A 17,097-nucleotide genomic window follows, 5' to 3' on the forward strand; every position below is an offset into this window, starting at 1 on the left:
CAGGGCTTCTTAGATGTGTCAGCAAAAGTACAACAAACTGAAGAAGAAATAAATAAATTAAACTTTGAAAATCTGGGCTAGGGTTGTGGCTCAGTGATAGAGCGCTTGCCTAGCTATTGTGAGGTACTGGGTTTGATCCCCAGCACCACATAAAAAAATTAAATAAACAAAGGTATTGTGTCCATCTTCAACTAAAAATATTTTTTAAAAAATGAAAGTTCAACAGAGTTGTAGTTGTAGTTCAGTGGTTGAGCATGTGCTTAGCATGTACAAGATCCTCTGGTTTCAATTTACATATACACACACACACACAGACACACTGAAAACTTTGTGCCTCAAAGGACACTAGCAAGAAAATGAAAATAGCATTGAGAAAATATCAGCAACTTTTAGAACTCAAGAAGTCACACTAATTAATAAATGGACAAAGGACTTGAATATATATTTCTCCGAAGAACATATACAAATGGATAAGTATGTAAAAAGGTGTCCAAGTATTAGTCATTAGGAAAATACAAGCTAATACCACAGTGAAATACCACTTCACATTTGCTAAGACAACTAATTATACATACATACATATATGTGCATGTGGGTTTGTGATGCTAGGACTTAACCCAGGACCTCATATATGCTCTACCATTGAATCACATTCCCAGGCTCTAGGAATACTTTTTTTTTTTTTTGGTACCAAGGATTGAACTCAGCGGCACCCAATCCCTGAGCCATATCCCCAACACTATTTTGTATCTAATAATACTTTTTTATAAAATAAAGTATGTATAATAAGTACTGGAGAAAATATGGAGAATTTGAAACTCTTATATATTGTGGCTGGGAATGTAAAATGTTATGGCCACTATGGAAAATAAGTTGTTATTTCCTCAATAAATTAAATGGAATTTCTGTGTGACCCAGCAGTTCCATACTTGGGAGTGTATAATCATTCCTCATTATCCATAGAGTTCCAGGTTCCCCTGTGGATACCAAAATCTTTGGAATGGATGCTCAAGTTCCTTATATAAAATGTTGTAACTTTTGCATAAAATCTATGTATCTTTCCATATACTTTAAATAATCTTTAGATTATTTACAATACGTAATATAAGGTAACCACTGTGCAAATAATTGCTGTGTTGTATTTTTTAGGAAATAATGGGAAGAAAAAAGTTTGTACATGTTCAGTATGATGAAATTTTTTTCTTGAGTATGTTTGATCCACGGTTGGTTATTTGTGGATAATGGATCCATTCATATGGAGGGCAAGTTATACTTGATAGAATTGAAAACATATTCACACAAAAACTCATATGTGCATATTCTTTTTTTGTGTGTGCTAGGTATTGAACCTAGGGCCTCATACATGCTAGGCAAGTTACTCTTTCACTGAACTATACTTCCATCCCACATGCATATCCCTAATAACATTATTCATAATAGATAACGAGTGGAAACAACACAAATATCTGTAAGTTAATGAGTGAATAAATAAAATCAGGTATATCCATGCAATATAGTATGTTCAGCTGCAAAAAGGAATGAAGTACTAATATATGCTATGACATGGATGAATATGTTTTTTTTTTTGGTACCCAGGGGTGCTTAACCACTAGCCATGTTCCCATATCTTTTAAATATTTTATTTAGATATAGTCTTGCTCAGTTGCTTAGGGCCTTGCTAAGTTGCTGTGGCTGACCTTGAACTAATGAGCCTCCTGCCTCAGTCTCTTGGGTTGCTGGGATTATAGGCATGTGCCACCAAAATGAACCTTGAAAACATGCTAAATGGGAAAATCTCAACAAATGACCACATAAAATTTCATTTGCCTGAAATGTCCAGAATAAACAAATATATAGAGGTGAATAGTAGATTTTTGGTTGCAATGGACTGAGGGTGGAGTGACTATGACATGGGATTTCCTTTTGGGGTGATGAAAATGTTCTGGAACTATGTAGTAGTGATGGTTGCACAACACTGTAAATGTAGTAAATGACACTAATAGTATATTTATGTTACATTTATTTTACCACAGTTTTTAAAAACCTACAAATTAGCTGACCTTTATTTCACATAGAAACATCATCCTGATCAAAAAAGTGTTTCAGGTCATATTATGTAGTGGAAAAGAACATAAAGTTTTTTTTTTTTTCCCCCAGCCCTTTTTTTAAAAAAAATATGTTTTGAGACAGGGTCTTGCTGAGTTGCTTAGGACCTCATTAAATTGCTAAGGCTGGCCTTGAACTTTCGATCCTCCTGCTTCAGCCTCCTGAATTGCTGGGATTATAGGCATGTGTCATCAGCCTGATTAGCTTTTTGATCTTGGAGAATTATTCAGTCTCTCTCAGCATCACTTTCCTTTTCTGCAAAATGGAAAGAAAAGTAATCCCTCTTTTTCCATCACATGAGTCAAGAAACTCTTCTGCCCACTCTAGTGCATTGTGACCTATTTTCTGTGAACCTCTTATATCAAAATTTGACAAGAATGTTGACTTTGGAGCATTTGGAGTTCAGTAACTTAGTGGGTAGCTAATGAAGGTCTGTTCTTTTCTAGTCCTCCGTTCTTGGTACTGTGACTTGTATTTAGGAATTTCTGTACACTTGAGATACAGCCATGAAAGAACATATAGTGGTATATAGTGCATTAAGTTGTATGCCTATATGGTGAATACTGAATTATATGATTAGAAAGTATTGTTGGGATAGAGATGGGATTGGAAGAACTGAAACTGAGCTTACTAACTTATTACAAGTAGCCACATTTCACATCCGTCTGTAATCACCCTTCTTTTAGGATGTTATCTCTAGACTCCATGGAAATGTTTATTCTCAGTAGCTCTCACTCCCCATCTAAAAGATAATTTATGCCCTTGGCTTATACCTCCATTTCTCTGGCAGCCCCTATTCCTCATGCTACAATGGTGATAGGTTATGGAAGTATTTTTGATCTTGAATCCAATACATCGAGTGCTATTCTTCTTCCCTAGATTGAAGTCTGAGGAAATTAAAAAAAAAAACAAAAAACAAAAACAAACACAAAAAATACACTAATGTAAAACAAGTGCAAACATCTTGAGTTTTAGATACTGGAATGACTGATTTCATGCTAAATTAAGAGTTGGAAGATAGGAACATTTGCATATTGGTGATTTGCAGGCTTTCAAGCACTTTGTACATTCCTGGGGCTTTGGGTAACTTGCGCAAGGTCATGTGTGGTAAATTTCAGAGCCAGGACTTGATCAGTCTTCTGACTCTCAGTAGTGACTCTCAGTCCTATACTATGCTTTCTACAATTACATGACGTCATTACTCAATTCTGTGCACTATTGCTGAATCTCCTAAAATAGAATATTGTGTACATGCAGGTTGCTATATTGTGAAGTAAATGAAATAAACTTGAGCCCTTTTATTCTCTACTTATGCTTAGGAGAAGAACTGCAGTCATGAAGTGACAGTGGTTCTGTTTTCTAGAACTTTCTATGATGCAAAATCTATTGGTGAGTAATTTTTTTTCTTTTTTAGTTTTTGTTATTTATTTGAGACTAAAATCTATGTTGCATAACGCAAACTCCTGGGCTCATTCGTTCCTTTTGCCTCAGCCTCCTGAGTAGTAACTGGGAATCCGGGTGCACATCACCTTGCTTGGTTATCTACATTTATCCCCAGCTATTCTTTTCATCTTCTTTGTATGAGAACAGGGTAAAATAGAAAATATAATAGCATAGTATATCAGTGTATGTAAGAAGTCTGTGGGTTGTGATTCATCATAAAATGAATGTAATAGATACACAATTATCTTCATATTTTTGTTATACAAATCTTCAACCCAGAAGAGGAAGCTTACAAAGCTGTGAATTTATTTTTTTCAATATGCTCTACATACTACATTGGCTCTTTTTCAGATGAATTTCCTGAAATAAATCAAGCCTCAATTCGACAGGATCACAAAGGGCGATTCTATGAAGACTTTTACAAGTATGTTCGGGTACTTCACTATGTATGTATTGGTTGGTTGATTAATTGATTCTTTTCTAACTTAAAATAATTAAATTAATTAACCTTTTTATTTTGAAATAATTTTACATTTACAGAGAGATTGTTGATAGTACACTATAAAGAGTTCCTTTATAATGTTAAAACTTTCTTTTGATGTTAACCAATTTTCATAACCAAGTAACATTTGCTAAAATTAGGAAATTAGCATTGAGTCACTAGCATTAACAAAATTTCAGAATTTTCAGATTTCACAACTTATACCATTCATGTACTTTTTGTTGTTCTAGGATCTAATCCAACATACTGTGTTGTATTTAAACCTTCCATACTTTTTTCCTAGTACTTTTATTAAGTTTGATATGTGTTGATTTATGTATACATTTTTAAACCTTCCAAACTTGTTGTTCTGAAAAATGGTAACATGCAGAAAAAAAAGAGTGAATAAATAATATAACAAACCTACGTACCCAATCCCTGGATTTATCGGTTATTATTTTGCTTCATACATTTTTTGGCTAAATTTTATTTTAAAGTAAATTGTAGATATTATAACATTTTATTCTTATGCAAAACCAAAACAGAACTTTTTTTTATTAGTTGCTCAAGACAATACAATGATCTTGACATATCATACATTTGATTCAAATGGGGTATGAATTCTTATTTTTCCACGTGTACAGATTGCAGAATCACATTGGTTATACAGCCACATTTATACATACAGCAAAACTAGTGTCTATTGTATTCTGTTGCCCTTCCTATCCCCCACTCCCCTCCTGTCCCCTCCCATCACCTCTCTCTACCCAATCTACTGTGACACATTTCTCTCTCTCTTTTTTTTTTCCTCTTCCCCCTCACACTATCATATATGTAATTTTGTATAACAATGAGGGTCTCTTTCCTTTTTCTGTGCAATTCCCCTTCTCCCTCCTAGTCCCTCCCATCTCTCGTCCCTGTTTAGTGGTAATCTTCTTCTCATGCTCTTCTTTCCTACTCTAAAACAGAACATTTTTATATATAAAATAATATTATTATCACATTTCACAATTAAAAAGTTGTAATAGTAATTCTATTGTATCATACACAATGTAGTGTGTATTCAGATTTCCTTAGTTGTCCTCAGAATAATTTATGTTTAGTCTATTCTCCCCTCCTCACCCAGTATTGGGGATTAAACCTGGGGTGCTATCCCACTGAACCACATCCCCATTCCTTTTTATTTTTTAATTTGAGATAGCATCTTACTAGGTTGTTTAGGGCCTCACTAAGTTGCTGAGACTCACCTTGAACTTGGGATCCTGCTTCAGTGTCCTGGGCCTCTGGGGTTTCATGTATGTGCCACTGTGTTGGTTTTAACCATTCACTTGTTGAAGACTCTAGGTTAGTAGTTCTGTGAACTGTGCTACTTAAGCTTTAGTATGGAACTGAGAAGCATTTGCCTGGATTTAATCCCTAGCCCTAAAAAGAATGAAAAAAAGAAAAATAAACAATATACTTTAATGTGCATGTGATCTACCCACTGGGATCTTGTACAAAATGCTTATCCTGTAAACCTTTTTTTCCCCCTGGTACTAGTCATTGAATTTAGGACCTTGCTCATGTTAGGTAAGTGTTCTACCACTGAGCTACATCCCAGGTCCTTTTTTTTTTTTTAGTACCCAAGGGATTGAATCCCGGGGCAGTTAACCACTGAGCCACATCTTGAGCTCTTTTTATTTAATTTAATTTTATTTTTTTGTGGTAACTGGGGATTGAACTCAGGGCCACTCAACCACTGAACCTGATCCCCAGTCCTATTTTGTATTTTATTTAGAGACAGGCTCTCACTGAGTTGTTCAGCACCTTACCTTTTGCTGAGGCTGGCTTTGAACTTGTGATCCTCCTGTCTCAGCCTCCTGAGCTGCTGGGGTTTCAGGCGGGCTGGCAGCTCTTTTCATTTTTTATTTTGAGACTGAATCTCGCTAAGTTGCTTAGGGCCTTGCTAAATTGCTGAAGCTAGCTTTGAACTTGTGATCCTCCTGTCTCAGCCTTCTGAGCTGCTGGGATTACAGGTGTGCACCACCATGCCCTGCTTTCATCCCAGTCTATTTTTAGATTTTATTTTGAGACAAGCTCTTATTAAATTCTCAGGCTTGCCTCAAGTTTGCAATCTTTCTGTCTCAGCCTCAGGTATGTACCACTGTGTCTGACTTAAAATGTTTTTTCTTATCAGTTCAGGATTGGATGGGATAAATTTGCTTTTCTAGCTAGCTCCTGTGTTTTCACATATTGCTGGTGTTTACACAACAATTTGAGTAGGAAGGCTGTAGAATACCCTTTTTGGATTTATGTGATTGCATGTGTATGCAATAAGTTTTAACTTACTTTTTCTGTAAACTAGAGGTTACAACTGAGATTCTCTGCTCCAGGATATTTAGTCATGTCTTGAGATATTTCTTATTTTCTTAAATGAGTGGTGAGAAGAAGGTATGCAGCTGGTATCAAGTGGGTAGAAATCAGGAATGTTTCTAAATGTCCCACAATGCAGAAAGTAGTCCCTCACAGTTATTTTGCTCAAAATATTAATGGTGCCTACATGGAACTAGGAATGGAATCACTATATGACCCAGCTATTTCACTATTTGGTATATATCCCAAAGAATCATACTATAGTGATACAGCCACCTCAAAGTTTATAGCAGCACAGTTCACAATTATCATGGAATTAACCTAGATACTTGTTATAGGTGAATAGATGAAGAAATTGTGGTATATACACACAATGGAGTTTTACTCAGCCATAAAGAAGTATGGAATTATGGCATTTGCTTGTAAATGGATGGAAATGGAGAACATCAGGCTAAGTGAAATGAGCCAGTATTAGAAAATCAAGGGTAAACTCATATGTGGAAGCTAGAATAAAATAAAGGAAAGGAGGAGAGGATTGGATATCATAAAGATAAAGGGAAGATCCGTAGAAGAGAAGAAGATCAGGAAGGAGAGAGGAAGGATGGGAAAGGGGAGGAAATGCAGAAAAGATTTAAAAAATCATGCTATATGTATCTATAAATATACCACAGGGAATTTTACCTTTATGTATAAATAGAAATAACCAATAAAAAATAAATAAGTAGAAGAATGAAAGGAAGATCAATAGAGTAGATGAAGGAGAACAGGAAGGGAGGAGGAGTGAGAAAAGTGGGGAACATGAACTTAAATTCCATGCATTACAAATTAGTCAGGATAAACCCAACTAATGTGTTTAACTATAATGCTGCATTAATTAAAAAAAAAAAAAAAAAGATGCCTGCATTGAGAAGCCCTGCTTTGAAGACTTAGTTGAATTTTTTTTAGTAAGATTGTCTCGTTGATGCTTTGTACCTCACATGTATTGCAGCAGGACAGAGATGAGTCTGGTGTCCCTGCAGTGTCACTGAGTAAGGGAGCATTTTGTTTTTATTTTTTAATTAGCTTATCATACTGGAAATTGAACCCAGGAACATTCTGCCTTGGAGCTAAAGACCCAGCTCTTTTTAAAATTTTATTTTGAGATAGGGTCTTGCCAAATTGCCAAAGCTGGCCTCAAACTTGTGATCCTCCCCTCCTGAGTTACTGGGATTATAGGCATGTATCACTGTTTCCAGCTATTTTTATTTTTTAAAATTAAATTTTTTAAAATCATAATTTATTTTATATTGCAGGGGGACTGGGACTGGGAATTGATGCCAGGGGCACTGAGCTATATCTCCTGTTTTTTTATTTTTATTTTGAGACAGGGCATTGCTAAATTGCCAAGGCTGGCCTTGAATTTGCTATCCTCCTGCCTCAGTATCCTGAATCACTGCAATTGTAGGCGAGCACCAACATGCCTAGCTTAAATTAAATTTACTTACTTATTTTTTTTGGTACTAGAGATTTGACTTAGGGTTGCTTTATTACTGAATTACATCCCCAACCCTGTTTGTTTGTTTGTTTGTTACTAAGGATTGAACTCAAGGGAGCTTATCCACTGAGCCATAGCCCAGACACTTTTTATTTATTTTATTAGTAAGATTGTCTTGTTGATGCTTTGTACCTCACAAGTATCGCAGCAGGACAGAGATGAGTCTGGTGTCCCTGCAGTGTCACTGAGTAAGTAGCTCAGTGGTAGAGATCCCCTGGGTTTAATGCTTGGTACTGCAAAATAAAAAAGTGTAAGTACTTTATTAACTATAATTTTGTTTTTAATTAGTATTGATAAGTTCTAAAGAGTGACAGAAATTGTGGAAACCTTTTAGGCAATTTTTTTTTTTCCTTTTTTTTTTGTGGTGCTGGGGGTTGAACCTAGGGCCTTGTGCATACAAGGCAGACACTCTATTAACTGAGCTATATCCCCAGCCCTTAGGCAATTTTTAAGATAACCTTTCCCCCTGTGGTACTGAGGATTGAATCAAGGGACACTCTGCTACTGAACTACTTCCCCAGCCCTGTTTATCTATTTATTTAAAAAAATTTGAGAGAATCTTGTTCAGTTGCCCAGGCTAGCCATGAACTTTTGTCTTCTAGCCTCAGCCTCCTGATTGCTGGGATTACAGGCATGAGTGATCAAGACTGGCCTTTTTAAAATTTTGAGACAGGATCTCACTAAGTTGCCCAAACTGACCTTAAATTTGTGATCTTCCTGCCTTAGTTAGCCTCCTGAATAATTAAGGTTATAGGCATGTAACACTATGCTTAGCTTGAATTACCATTTTATGTAGTTTAAAAAAATAACATAGGTTTATCACAGGAAGTTTGCAAAATATAAAATGGTACAAGATAGAAAATATTAGCAGCTCCACTGTCCTATTAACATGATGATAAGGGGCTGGGGGTTGTGACTCAGCGGTAGAGCACTTGCCTAGCACGAGTGAGGCCCTGGGTTTGATCCTCAGCACCACATTAAAAAAAAAAAAGGTTTATATAAAAAGAGATGATGATAAAATGGTAATTAAGCTGGGTGCAGTGTCCTATGTCTGTAATCCCAGAGTCTTGGAAGGCTGAGGCTGGAGGATTGAGAGTTCAAAGCCAGCCTCAGAAAAATGGAGGCACTAAGCAACTCAGTGAGACCCTGTCTCTAAATAAAATACAAAATAGGGCTGGCTGGCGATGTGGCTCAGGTTGAGTACCCTTGAGTTCAATCCCTGGTACCCGTTCCTACGCCCCCACCAAAAAAGATGGTAATTACTGTTTATTCCAGACTTACCATGTATGGGGTACTATTTTAGGGCCTTTATATAACTTGATTCAGTTAAATAACACAATATCCTTAAGAAATAGTTACTTTTATCCCATTTTATGGTTGTAGAAGTTTGTACACAGAGTTTAGGTAACTTACCCAAAGACAATGAAATATGCTGGGTTTGATGCAGTCTAAATCAGAGTCTGCTTTTAATCACTGTATTCTTCAGTCTAATACTGATTGTATTTTAAATTACTTGTTGATCTTTTTCTTTATTTTAAATTAAAATAATATATCTTTCTGGGATTTAGTGTGTTATTTCAGTACAGTAAGCCAGGCATAGAAAGACAGATGTCACATGATATCACTTATATTTGGAATCTAAAAAAATTGACTGATAGAAGTAGAGAACAGAGTAGTGGTTACCACAGGCTGGGGAAGATAGGGAAGTAGGGTATGTGAGGATGATTGCATACCAGTAAAAAAGTGACAACCAGATAAGAGGAATAAGTTTTGGTGTCTTAATACACAGAATGAATATTATTAACAATATTATTGAACTTTTTTTGGCTGAAAATTCTTGGAGAATTTTCTGAAAGCGATGGGCCATCTTCTTTCTCAACACCATCAGTCATCCCTCATACAGATAAATGCTGCATACCAGTTCAGTGGGATCCTGGAGCTCTTTTGGCTTTAAAAAAAAAAAAAAAAAAAAAAAAATATATATATATATATATATATATAATTATATCTATATGATAAATATTAATGCATTTGAATATAATTACAAATATATAAAAGATGTAAATTAGGAATATGAATTATTAATGTAGATTAATGGTTTATGTTATATATTATTAATATGTTAAATTTTTTTTTTATGTCATTAAAATGCCTTTCCAACATTTTCCAGAGTGAATGAAATGATACAAGATCATTTTAGGAAAATCACAATATAGTTAAGTAAAGAGCAGTACCCTCAATTCTATCTCCTAGATACACTCATCAGCAACTTGGTGAATCAATCCCTGTTCTATGTTTATAGAAACAAAACTTAATTTTCACAGAGTTGTGATCACACATTCCATTGATTTTTTTTTTAACCTACTGGTTTTTTTTTTATTTTTAATTTTTTAAAAAAATTTAAAATTGTAGATGAACAGACTCTTTTGTTTTCTTTTCTTTTCTTTTCTTTTCCTGAGGATCGAACCCAGGGCCTCACACATGCCAGGCAAGGGTTCTACCACTGAGTCACAACCCCAGCCCCCCCTACTGTTTTATAACTGCATTTTCCTACTTACTTTATCATCATTCCATGTCAAACACTCTACTTCTATAGTACGTTTTTTTATTGCTATTTAGACATTCTGTTGGGTTACTATTGTTAAACGTTTAGGTGATTTCCAACTTTTTACTATCGTCATTACCAGTGAACAGTCTGTTTTTTCCTAGATACTGGAGATTGAACTCAGAAGCACTTTACCTACATCCCTAGTCCTTTTTTAAAAAAATAATTTAACCTTTATTTTATTTATTTGTTTGTTGTTGTTTATTTATTTTTATGTGGCGCTGAGGATGGAACCCAGGGACTCACCCATCTTAGGCAAGCGTTCTACCACTGAGCTATACTCCAGCCCCTCCGTACTTTTTAAATTTTTTGTTTTTTTAGTTTGTTCTTTTTAGTTATACATCCCAGTCCTTTTAATTTTCATTTTGAGAAGAGTATTGATAAGTTGTTGAGGTTGGTCTTGAACTTGTAATGCTTCTGCCTCAGCCTATGGAGTTGAGATTACAGGTGAGTGCCACTGTGCCTGGCAATAAACAAATAAATTAAAAAAATATATAAAGGATGGGGATATAGCTCAGTGGTTGCCTAGCCTGTAAAGCCCTGTGTTTAATCAATCTCTCTCTCTCTCTCTCTCTCTCTCTCTCTCTCTCTCTCACACACACACACACACACACACACACCCATACACACAAAATGATTAAAGGGAAGTATATATATTTTTAGAATTTTAATTTATTATTATTTTTGGAATACATTCATGTGGTTCTAATTTTTAAAGTACACAGAGTATACTATAGGCAGATTCCCACCCATCCCTTTGTTCTTTTTTTTTTTTAATACCTTTATTTTATTTATTTATTTTTGTGTGGTGCTGAGGATTGAACTCAGGGCCTCGCATGTGCTAGGTGAGCGCTCTACCACTGAGCCACAACCCCAACCGCCCCTTTGTTATCTAGCTTTCTGATCTGGGTGTATTTGTTGGATATATCTGGAATACGGATGTTCTTTTTTAAGGTTTTTAATATGTACCCCCTAGTTGCAATTCATCAAAATTTACATGCCCTCAACAGTATGTAGATCTTAATATCCCTGCCCAACTTTAGGCATTGACATAATATCAATGTGTTTTTTCCTTTTTTTTTTAAATACTGGGATTGAACCTAGGGGTGCTTTTACTGAGCTACATTCCCAGCTCCATTTAAATTTTTAAAAAAATTAAAAATTTTTTTTAGTTGTAGATGGATATAATACTTTTATTTTATTTATTTATTTTTATGTAGTGCTGAGGATTGAACCCAGTGCCTCACATATGCTAAGCAAGTGCTCTACCACTGAGCTACAACCTCAGCCCCCATTTTTTTTTTTTTTTTAGTTTTAGGTGGACACAATATCTTTATTTTTACTTTTTATGTGTTGTTGAGGATCAAACCCAGCGCCCCGCACATGCCAGAGGAGCGCGTTACCACTTGAGCCACATCCCTAGCTCTCAGCCCCCATTTTAAAAATTTTTATTTTGAGATAAGGTCTTACTAATGCCAAGGCTGGCCTTGAAGTTGTGATCCTCCACCTAAGCTCCTGAGTAACTGGGATTACAGCTGTGTGCCGTTGCACTTGGCTTATTTTCATATATTTAAAAAAATTTAGAATTTATATAATTATTGACTGGGGCTATAGCTTAGTGGTATGCAAGGTTCTGGATAATTTATATGAATATTAATATCATCACATTTATTTATTTATTTTAAAAAAGATTTATTTTTTAGTTGTAGTTGCACACAGTACCTTTATTTTGTTTGTTTATTTTTAGGTGGTGCTGAGGATCGAACCCAGGGCCTTGCACATGCTAGGTGGACGCTCTACCGCTGAGCCACAACCCCAGCCCCATCACATTTCTTTATGTTTGTTGAATACATGCGACTTTATTAATATGTAGTGAATTTCCCTGACTCTAGGAATCCTGTCTTCCTTTTTCCTTGAGTCTCTGTAAGGGACTTGATATCCTGTTAATAATTACTGCTTGATATCTCTTTTGTGATAATACTATTTTCAGAGTGGTTGTGCAGAATGAGAGAAGAGAAGAATGGACTTCACTTCTAGTGACCATTAAAAAGCTCTTCATCCAGTATCCAGTTTTGGTGCGACTGGAACAGGCAGGTACTGCATTTATATGATAGATGGTGGGGTGGGGAGAGGAGGTGTAGGATGGAGGCTAGAGATTAAAAGAAGTTCATGCTTATTTCTGTTCCATTGCCATTTGACGTTTCTGCTTCTAGACAGGTTTTTATTTCTTATTGGATGCATTTGTTCATTACATATGCAGTTAAGTTGAACAGTGTCCCTGATACAGGTGAGGGGGAAACCCTATAGAACCAGATACCTTCCGCTATTTTTTTTTTCAATTGTTCTTTTTAGTTATATATGACAGTAGAGTGTTTTTTGACATATTATATATACATGGAGTATAACTTAGTTATACATGACAGTAGACTATATTTTGACATGTTTTATATATATATATATATATATATATATATATATATATATATATATATATGGAGTATAACTTCCATTCTTGTGGTTATACATGTGGAGTTATACTTTTCACGTATTCACATATGAACATTATAAAGTTATGTCAGATTCATTCTACTGTCTTTCCTCTTCTCATCCTTCACACCCCCTTCTCTTCATTCCCCTTTGTCTAATCCAGTGAACTTCTGTCCCCCTGCCCCCATCCTTATTGTGTTAGCATCTGCATATCAGAGAGAACTTTTGGCCTTTGGTTTTTTTGGATTGGCTTATTTCAATTAACATGATCCTTCTACTAATTTTTTAAGAATTCATTTTTCATAAGCACACTTCTGTAATTCCAGTGACTTAGGAGGCTGAGGTAGGAGGATTGCAAATTCAAGGACAGCCTAGGCAATTTAGGGACATCCTGTCTCAAAATTAAAATGAAAAGGATTGGGTATGTAGCTCAGTGATAAAATACCCCTGGGTTCAATCCCCAGTAGAAAAAAAATTTTTTTCATCTTTCATGAGATGTTTTTCCTTCTCTTTTTGCTTCAGAGGGCTTTCCTCAAGGAGATAATTCTACCTCAGCACAAGGAAACTACCTAGAGGCCATCAATCTGTCATTCAATGGTAAGTACAGACACCAACCACAGCCAGCATCTTACTTGGTATATGATTATAGACTTTACTGATGCCCAGAGTCCCAGACCTAGTCAATGATGCCTCCATCCACCCACTCCCTAAATTAATTCTAAGTAAGTAGTGACTTCTGATTAGTTGGTCTTAATGACCAACACTTACCTTTTGAGTCTTCTGTTGTGAAATTAATTTTGTAGTCTCATAAAGAACTGGAGGGAATCTTCCTTGGGTTCTTTTTATTTTTTTAATACTACAAACTGTATTCTTAGTTTTCAACTCATCCCTCAACTGCTTCTGGGTAATTTTAAAAAATTACTTAAAATAGCAAAGGAGTCAGGCACAGTGGTGCACGCCTGTCATCCCAGTGGCTCAGGAAGCTGCAGGAGAATTCGTGAGTTCAAAGCCAGCCTCAGCAAAATTGAGGTGCTAAGCAACTCTATGAGACTCTGTCTATAAATAAAAGACAAAGTAGGGCTGGGGATGTGGCTCAGTGGTTGAGTGCCCTTGAGTTCAATCCTTGGTACCCATCCCCCGAAAAGCAAAGGAAAGACAGTGAAATTAATCTGATACAGTTTTCCCATGTACACATATGAAAACAATGCAGTGAATCCCACCACCATGTATATCCATAAGAATGGGACTAGAATAAGATATATTCCAACTTATATAATTATATCACGATGGATTCTGCTGTATGTAACTAAAAATTACCAATTAAAAAAAAAAAGAAAAACAAAAGGAAAAATTAATAAAAGTAGGGGCTGGGGTTGTGGCTCAGTGGTAGAGCGCATGCCTAGCAGGTGTGAGGCACAGGGTTCGGTCCTCAGCACCACATAAAAGTAAAATAAAGATATTGGGTCCACTTACAACTAAAAAATAAATATTAAAAAAAAATAAAAGTATAGAATGGTATATCAAATAAGAAAAAGTCACTCCCCCATCAGTACTTTTCAAGAGGAGTCAATTGTTAGGAAATGTGGTGTGATTTCCTTCCTAAGGATCATTGTCCTTGTGTTTTTGTGGTAGCTGAGATACTATTATTTGCCATAACAGAAACCTTCTGAGTTGGTTTAAATATTTGATTTTGGAAGTTTCAGTACAGACCCCTTGATGGGTTATTAAATTTATGGCATGAAATTTGAGCATTTAGGCTGCACAAGGCAAGTCTTAAGCATTGATAAGGGGTATTGACAAAAGTGACAGTAATATAGTTCTTTGTTGAGGGAGTTGTTAATGTAAAAGAGGAAAGACATATACATTTTAGCTAGAATTCAGGTCAGAGAGTGGCAATAGCTATTATCAAAATATGCATAAAATGCTCAGAGCACAGAGATACTTGCTAGTAACTAGTTTTTGAAAAACTGTTAACATTATTGGGGAATTTTTGTTTTCTTTCAAGTGTTTGACAAGCACTATATCAACCGCAACTTTGACCGGACTGGGCAGATGTCTGTGGTGATCACGCCTGGGGTGGGTGTCTTTGAAGTGGACCGCCTACTCATGATTTTGACCAAGCAACGGATGATAGATAATGGTAACACTGTTTTTATTGACTTTAGAGTTATGAGAAGCTGAGTTTTTATTGACTTTAGAGTTATGAGAAGCTCTACAAGGTGTTCTGTGTGTCATCTTTCTTAATGTATTTTTTTTTGGGGGGGTGGGGGGGATTTGACCCAGGGCCTCATACGTACTAGGCAAGCACTGTACCACTAAGCTGCATTCCCAGCCCTTTTTATATTGAGACAAGGTCTTCCTAAGTTGCCCTGACTGGCCTCAGACTTATAATTCTCCTGCCTCAGCCTTCTGAGTGGCTGAGATTATAGGTTTGCACCACTGTATCTGGCCCTTCCTCAGAATTTTTTAATATGTTAGTGTATCTTGTTTATCTCTAAAGGGAATATCTGGTATTCTGAGTTTCCAAACATATTTGACACTAGGAACTCCTTTCTAGGGGAGATTATTTTAAAAGACAAATGTGCCATCAGCTTATGTTTAGTGGAAGCATTAGTAAATCATCTGGTCCAATCCTCTTTCTTTGATGTGCCCTGCATCCCTATCTTGGATCCGTATCCCCAGTTTGATTTGTGTATCATCAAAGAGATAGAATTGAGAAAGTAAATCATGATTGCCAATAAAGAAGCCCTGGGGCTATGGATGTAGCTCAGGGGTAGAGTGCTTGCCTAGTATGTATGAATCTCTGGGTTCAATACCCAGCACCACACAAAAAAAGAAAAAAGTTCTGTTAAGTGATCTAGATTGTTTTATATTATCAAGATTATAAGATTCCTTTTACTTCTTGATCTTAAAACTTGAATAAAGGAGCCCTTGTCATTTTTCATGAATCATCACTTGGAGGGCCCTCAGGCTAATTTTCAAGCACTGAATAGTGTGACAGGATTCGATAGAGGAAAAAATAGACAAAATGCATCTGTTTACTGTGCTGAGTAGGCAGCACTACCGAGGTTAGAATGGTATGCTGACTTTGCTTCAGACCAGGCTAAATAACATCATTAATAGATTGGAAAACTAATCTCTGCTGTTCCCCTCCCCTTACTCTTTTTTAGGAATTGGTGTAGACTTGGTGTGCATGGGAGAGCAACCATTACATGCTGTCCCATTGTTCAAGGTGATTAGATTTTGAATTGTTTTCCCAAAGGCCAATTGGAAAGTAGTTAAAAACAGAAAAGGTGGAACAGTTCCTTGTCTGTCTTCTTTTTTAGCTTATCTTTGTGCTTTTTCCCTCACAGCTACACAATCGGAGTGCTCCTCGAGATTCTCGGCTGGGTGATGACTATAATATTCCTCATTGGATAAACCACAGGTAGGCATGATCAACAGTAGATGATAAGGATTTTGAATAGTGTCCTTGCTGTTTTCTCTTTAACTCTGTTCTTTTGTTTTAAATATATATATATATATATATATATATATATATATATATATACACACATACATATATTTTAGCTGTTGATAGACCTTTATTTATTTATATGTGGTGCTGAGATTTGGACCCAGTGTCTCACACGTGCCAGGCAAGGGCTCTACCACTGAGCCCCAGCCCCAACCCTTTAACTCTGTTCTTATGGCACTAAACCTTTTGTCATAAGAATGTGGGACTGGGAATGTAGCTTAGTAGTAGAGCACTTGCCTAGCATTTGTAAAATCCTTGGCTTTGAGCCCCACCACAATAACAAATCGGGAGCTAAAGTTCTAGCATTTACTTAACAATTCTCTATATGCAAAATTTCAGCAGTAACGTGGATCAGTTTATAGTGAAAAATAAAACAGGTCTTGAATACCATATTTCTGCTACTATTGCCAAGTCCTATTCCCAACTCCCACAGCCCCTAGCAGATCCACTTTGTGCCTGGCCCCCTCCATTTGTAGAAAAGTTCCCATGACCTTGTCCACATGAGATATAGTCTCAGTATCCGTGCTGATTTCAGCTCAGCCTTTTCTCCACATAGGATATGGTCTCAGTGT

The 17,097-nt window shown here is 36.1% G+C and overlaps 1 protein-coding gene across 14 annotated transcripts in view; it reads left to right on the top strand.

Moving 5' to 3' along the window:
- Positions 1–17,097, top strand: part of Depdc5 (DEP domain containing 5, GATOR1 subcomplex subunit) — a 147,983-nt gene that overhangs the window by 29,596 nt on the left and 101,290 nt on the right. For 12 of the 14 annotated variants that reach the window (XM_077108702.1, XM_077108706.1, XM_077108704.1 and 9 more), the window contains 7 exons: positions 3,426–3,495; positions 3,901–3,973; positions 12,512–12,615; positions 13,531–13,605; positions 15,014–15,148; positions 16,179–16,240; positions 16,362–16,435. In XM_077108702.1, the coding sequence (XP_076964817.1) occupies positions 3,426–3,495; positions 3,901–3,973; positions 12,512–12,615; positions 13,531–13,605; positions 15,014–15,148; positions 16,179–16,240; positions 16,362–16,435 (593 nt within the window). Of the gene's footprint in view, positions 1–3,425; positions 3,496–3,900; positions 3,996–12,511; positions 12,616–13,530; positions 13,606–15,013; positions 15,149–16,178; positions 16,241–16,361; positions 16,436–17,097 lie in introns of those variants that run through there. The other 2 variants (XM_077108712.1, XM_077108713.1) reach the window with 2 other exon arrangements.

The sequence above is a fragment of the Callospermophilus lateralis genome, chromosome 1, assembly GCF_048772815.1.
Source record: "Callospermophilus lateralis isolate mCalLat2 chromosome 1, mCalLat2.hap1, whole genome shotgun sequence".
Taxonomy (NCBI): domain Eukaryota; kingdom Metazoa; phylum Chordata; class Mammalia; order Rodentia; family Sciuridae; genus Callospermophilus; species Callospermophilus lateralis.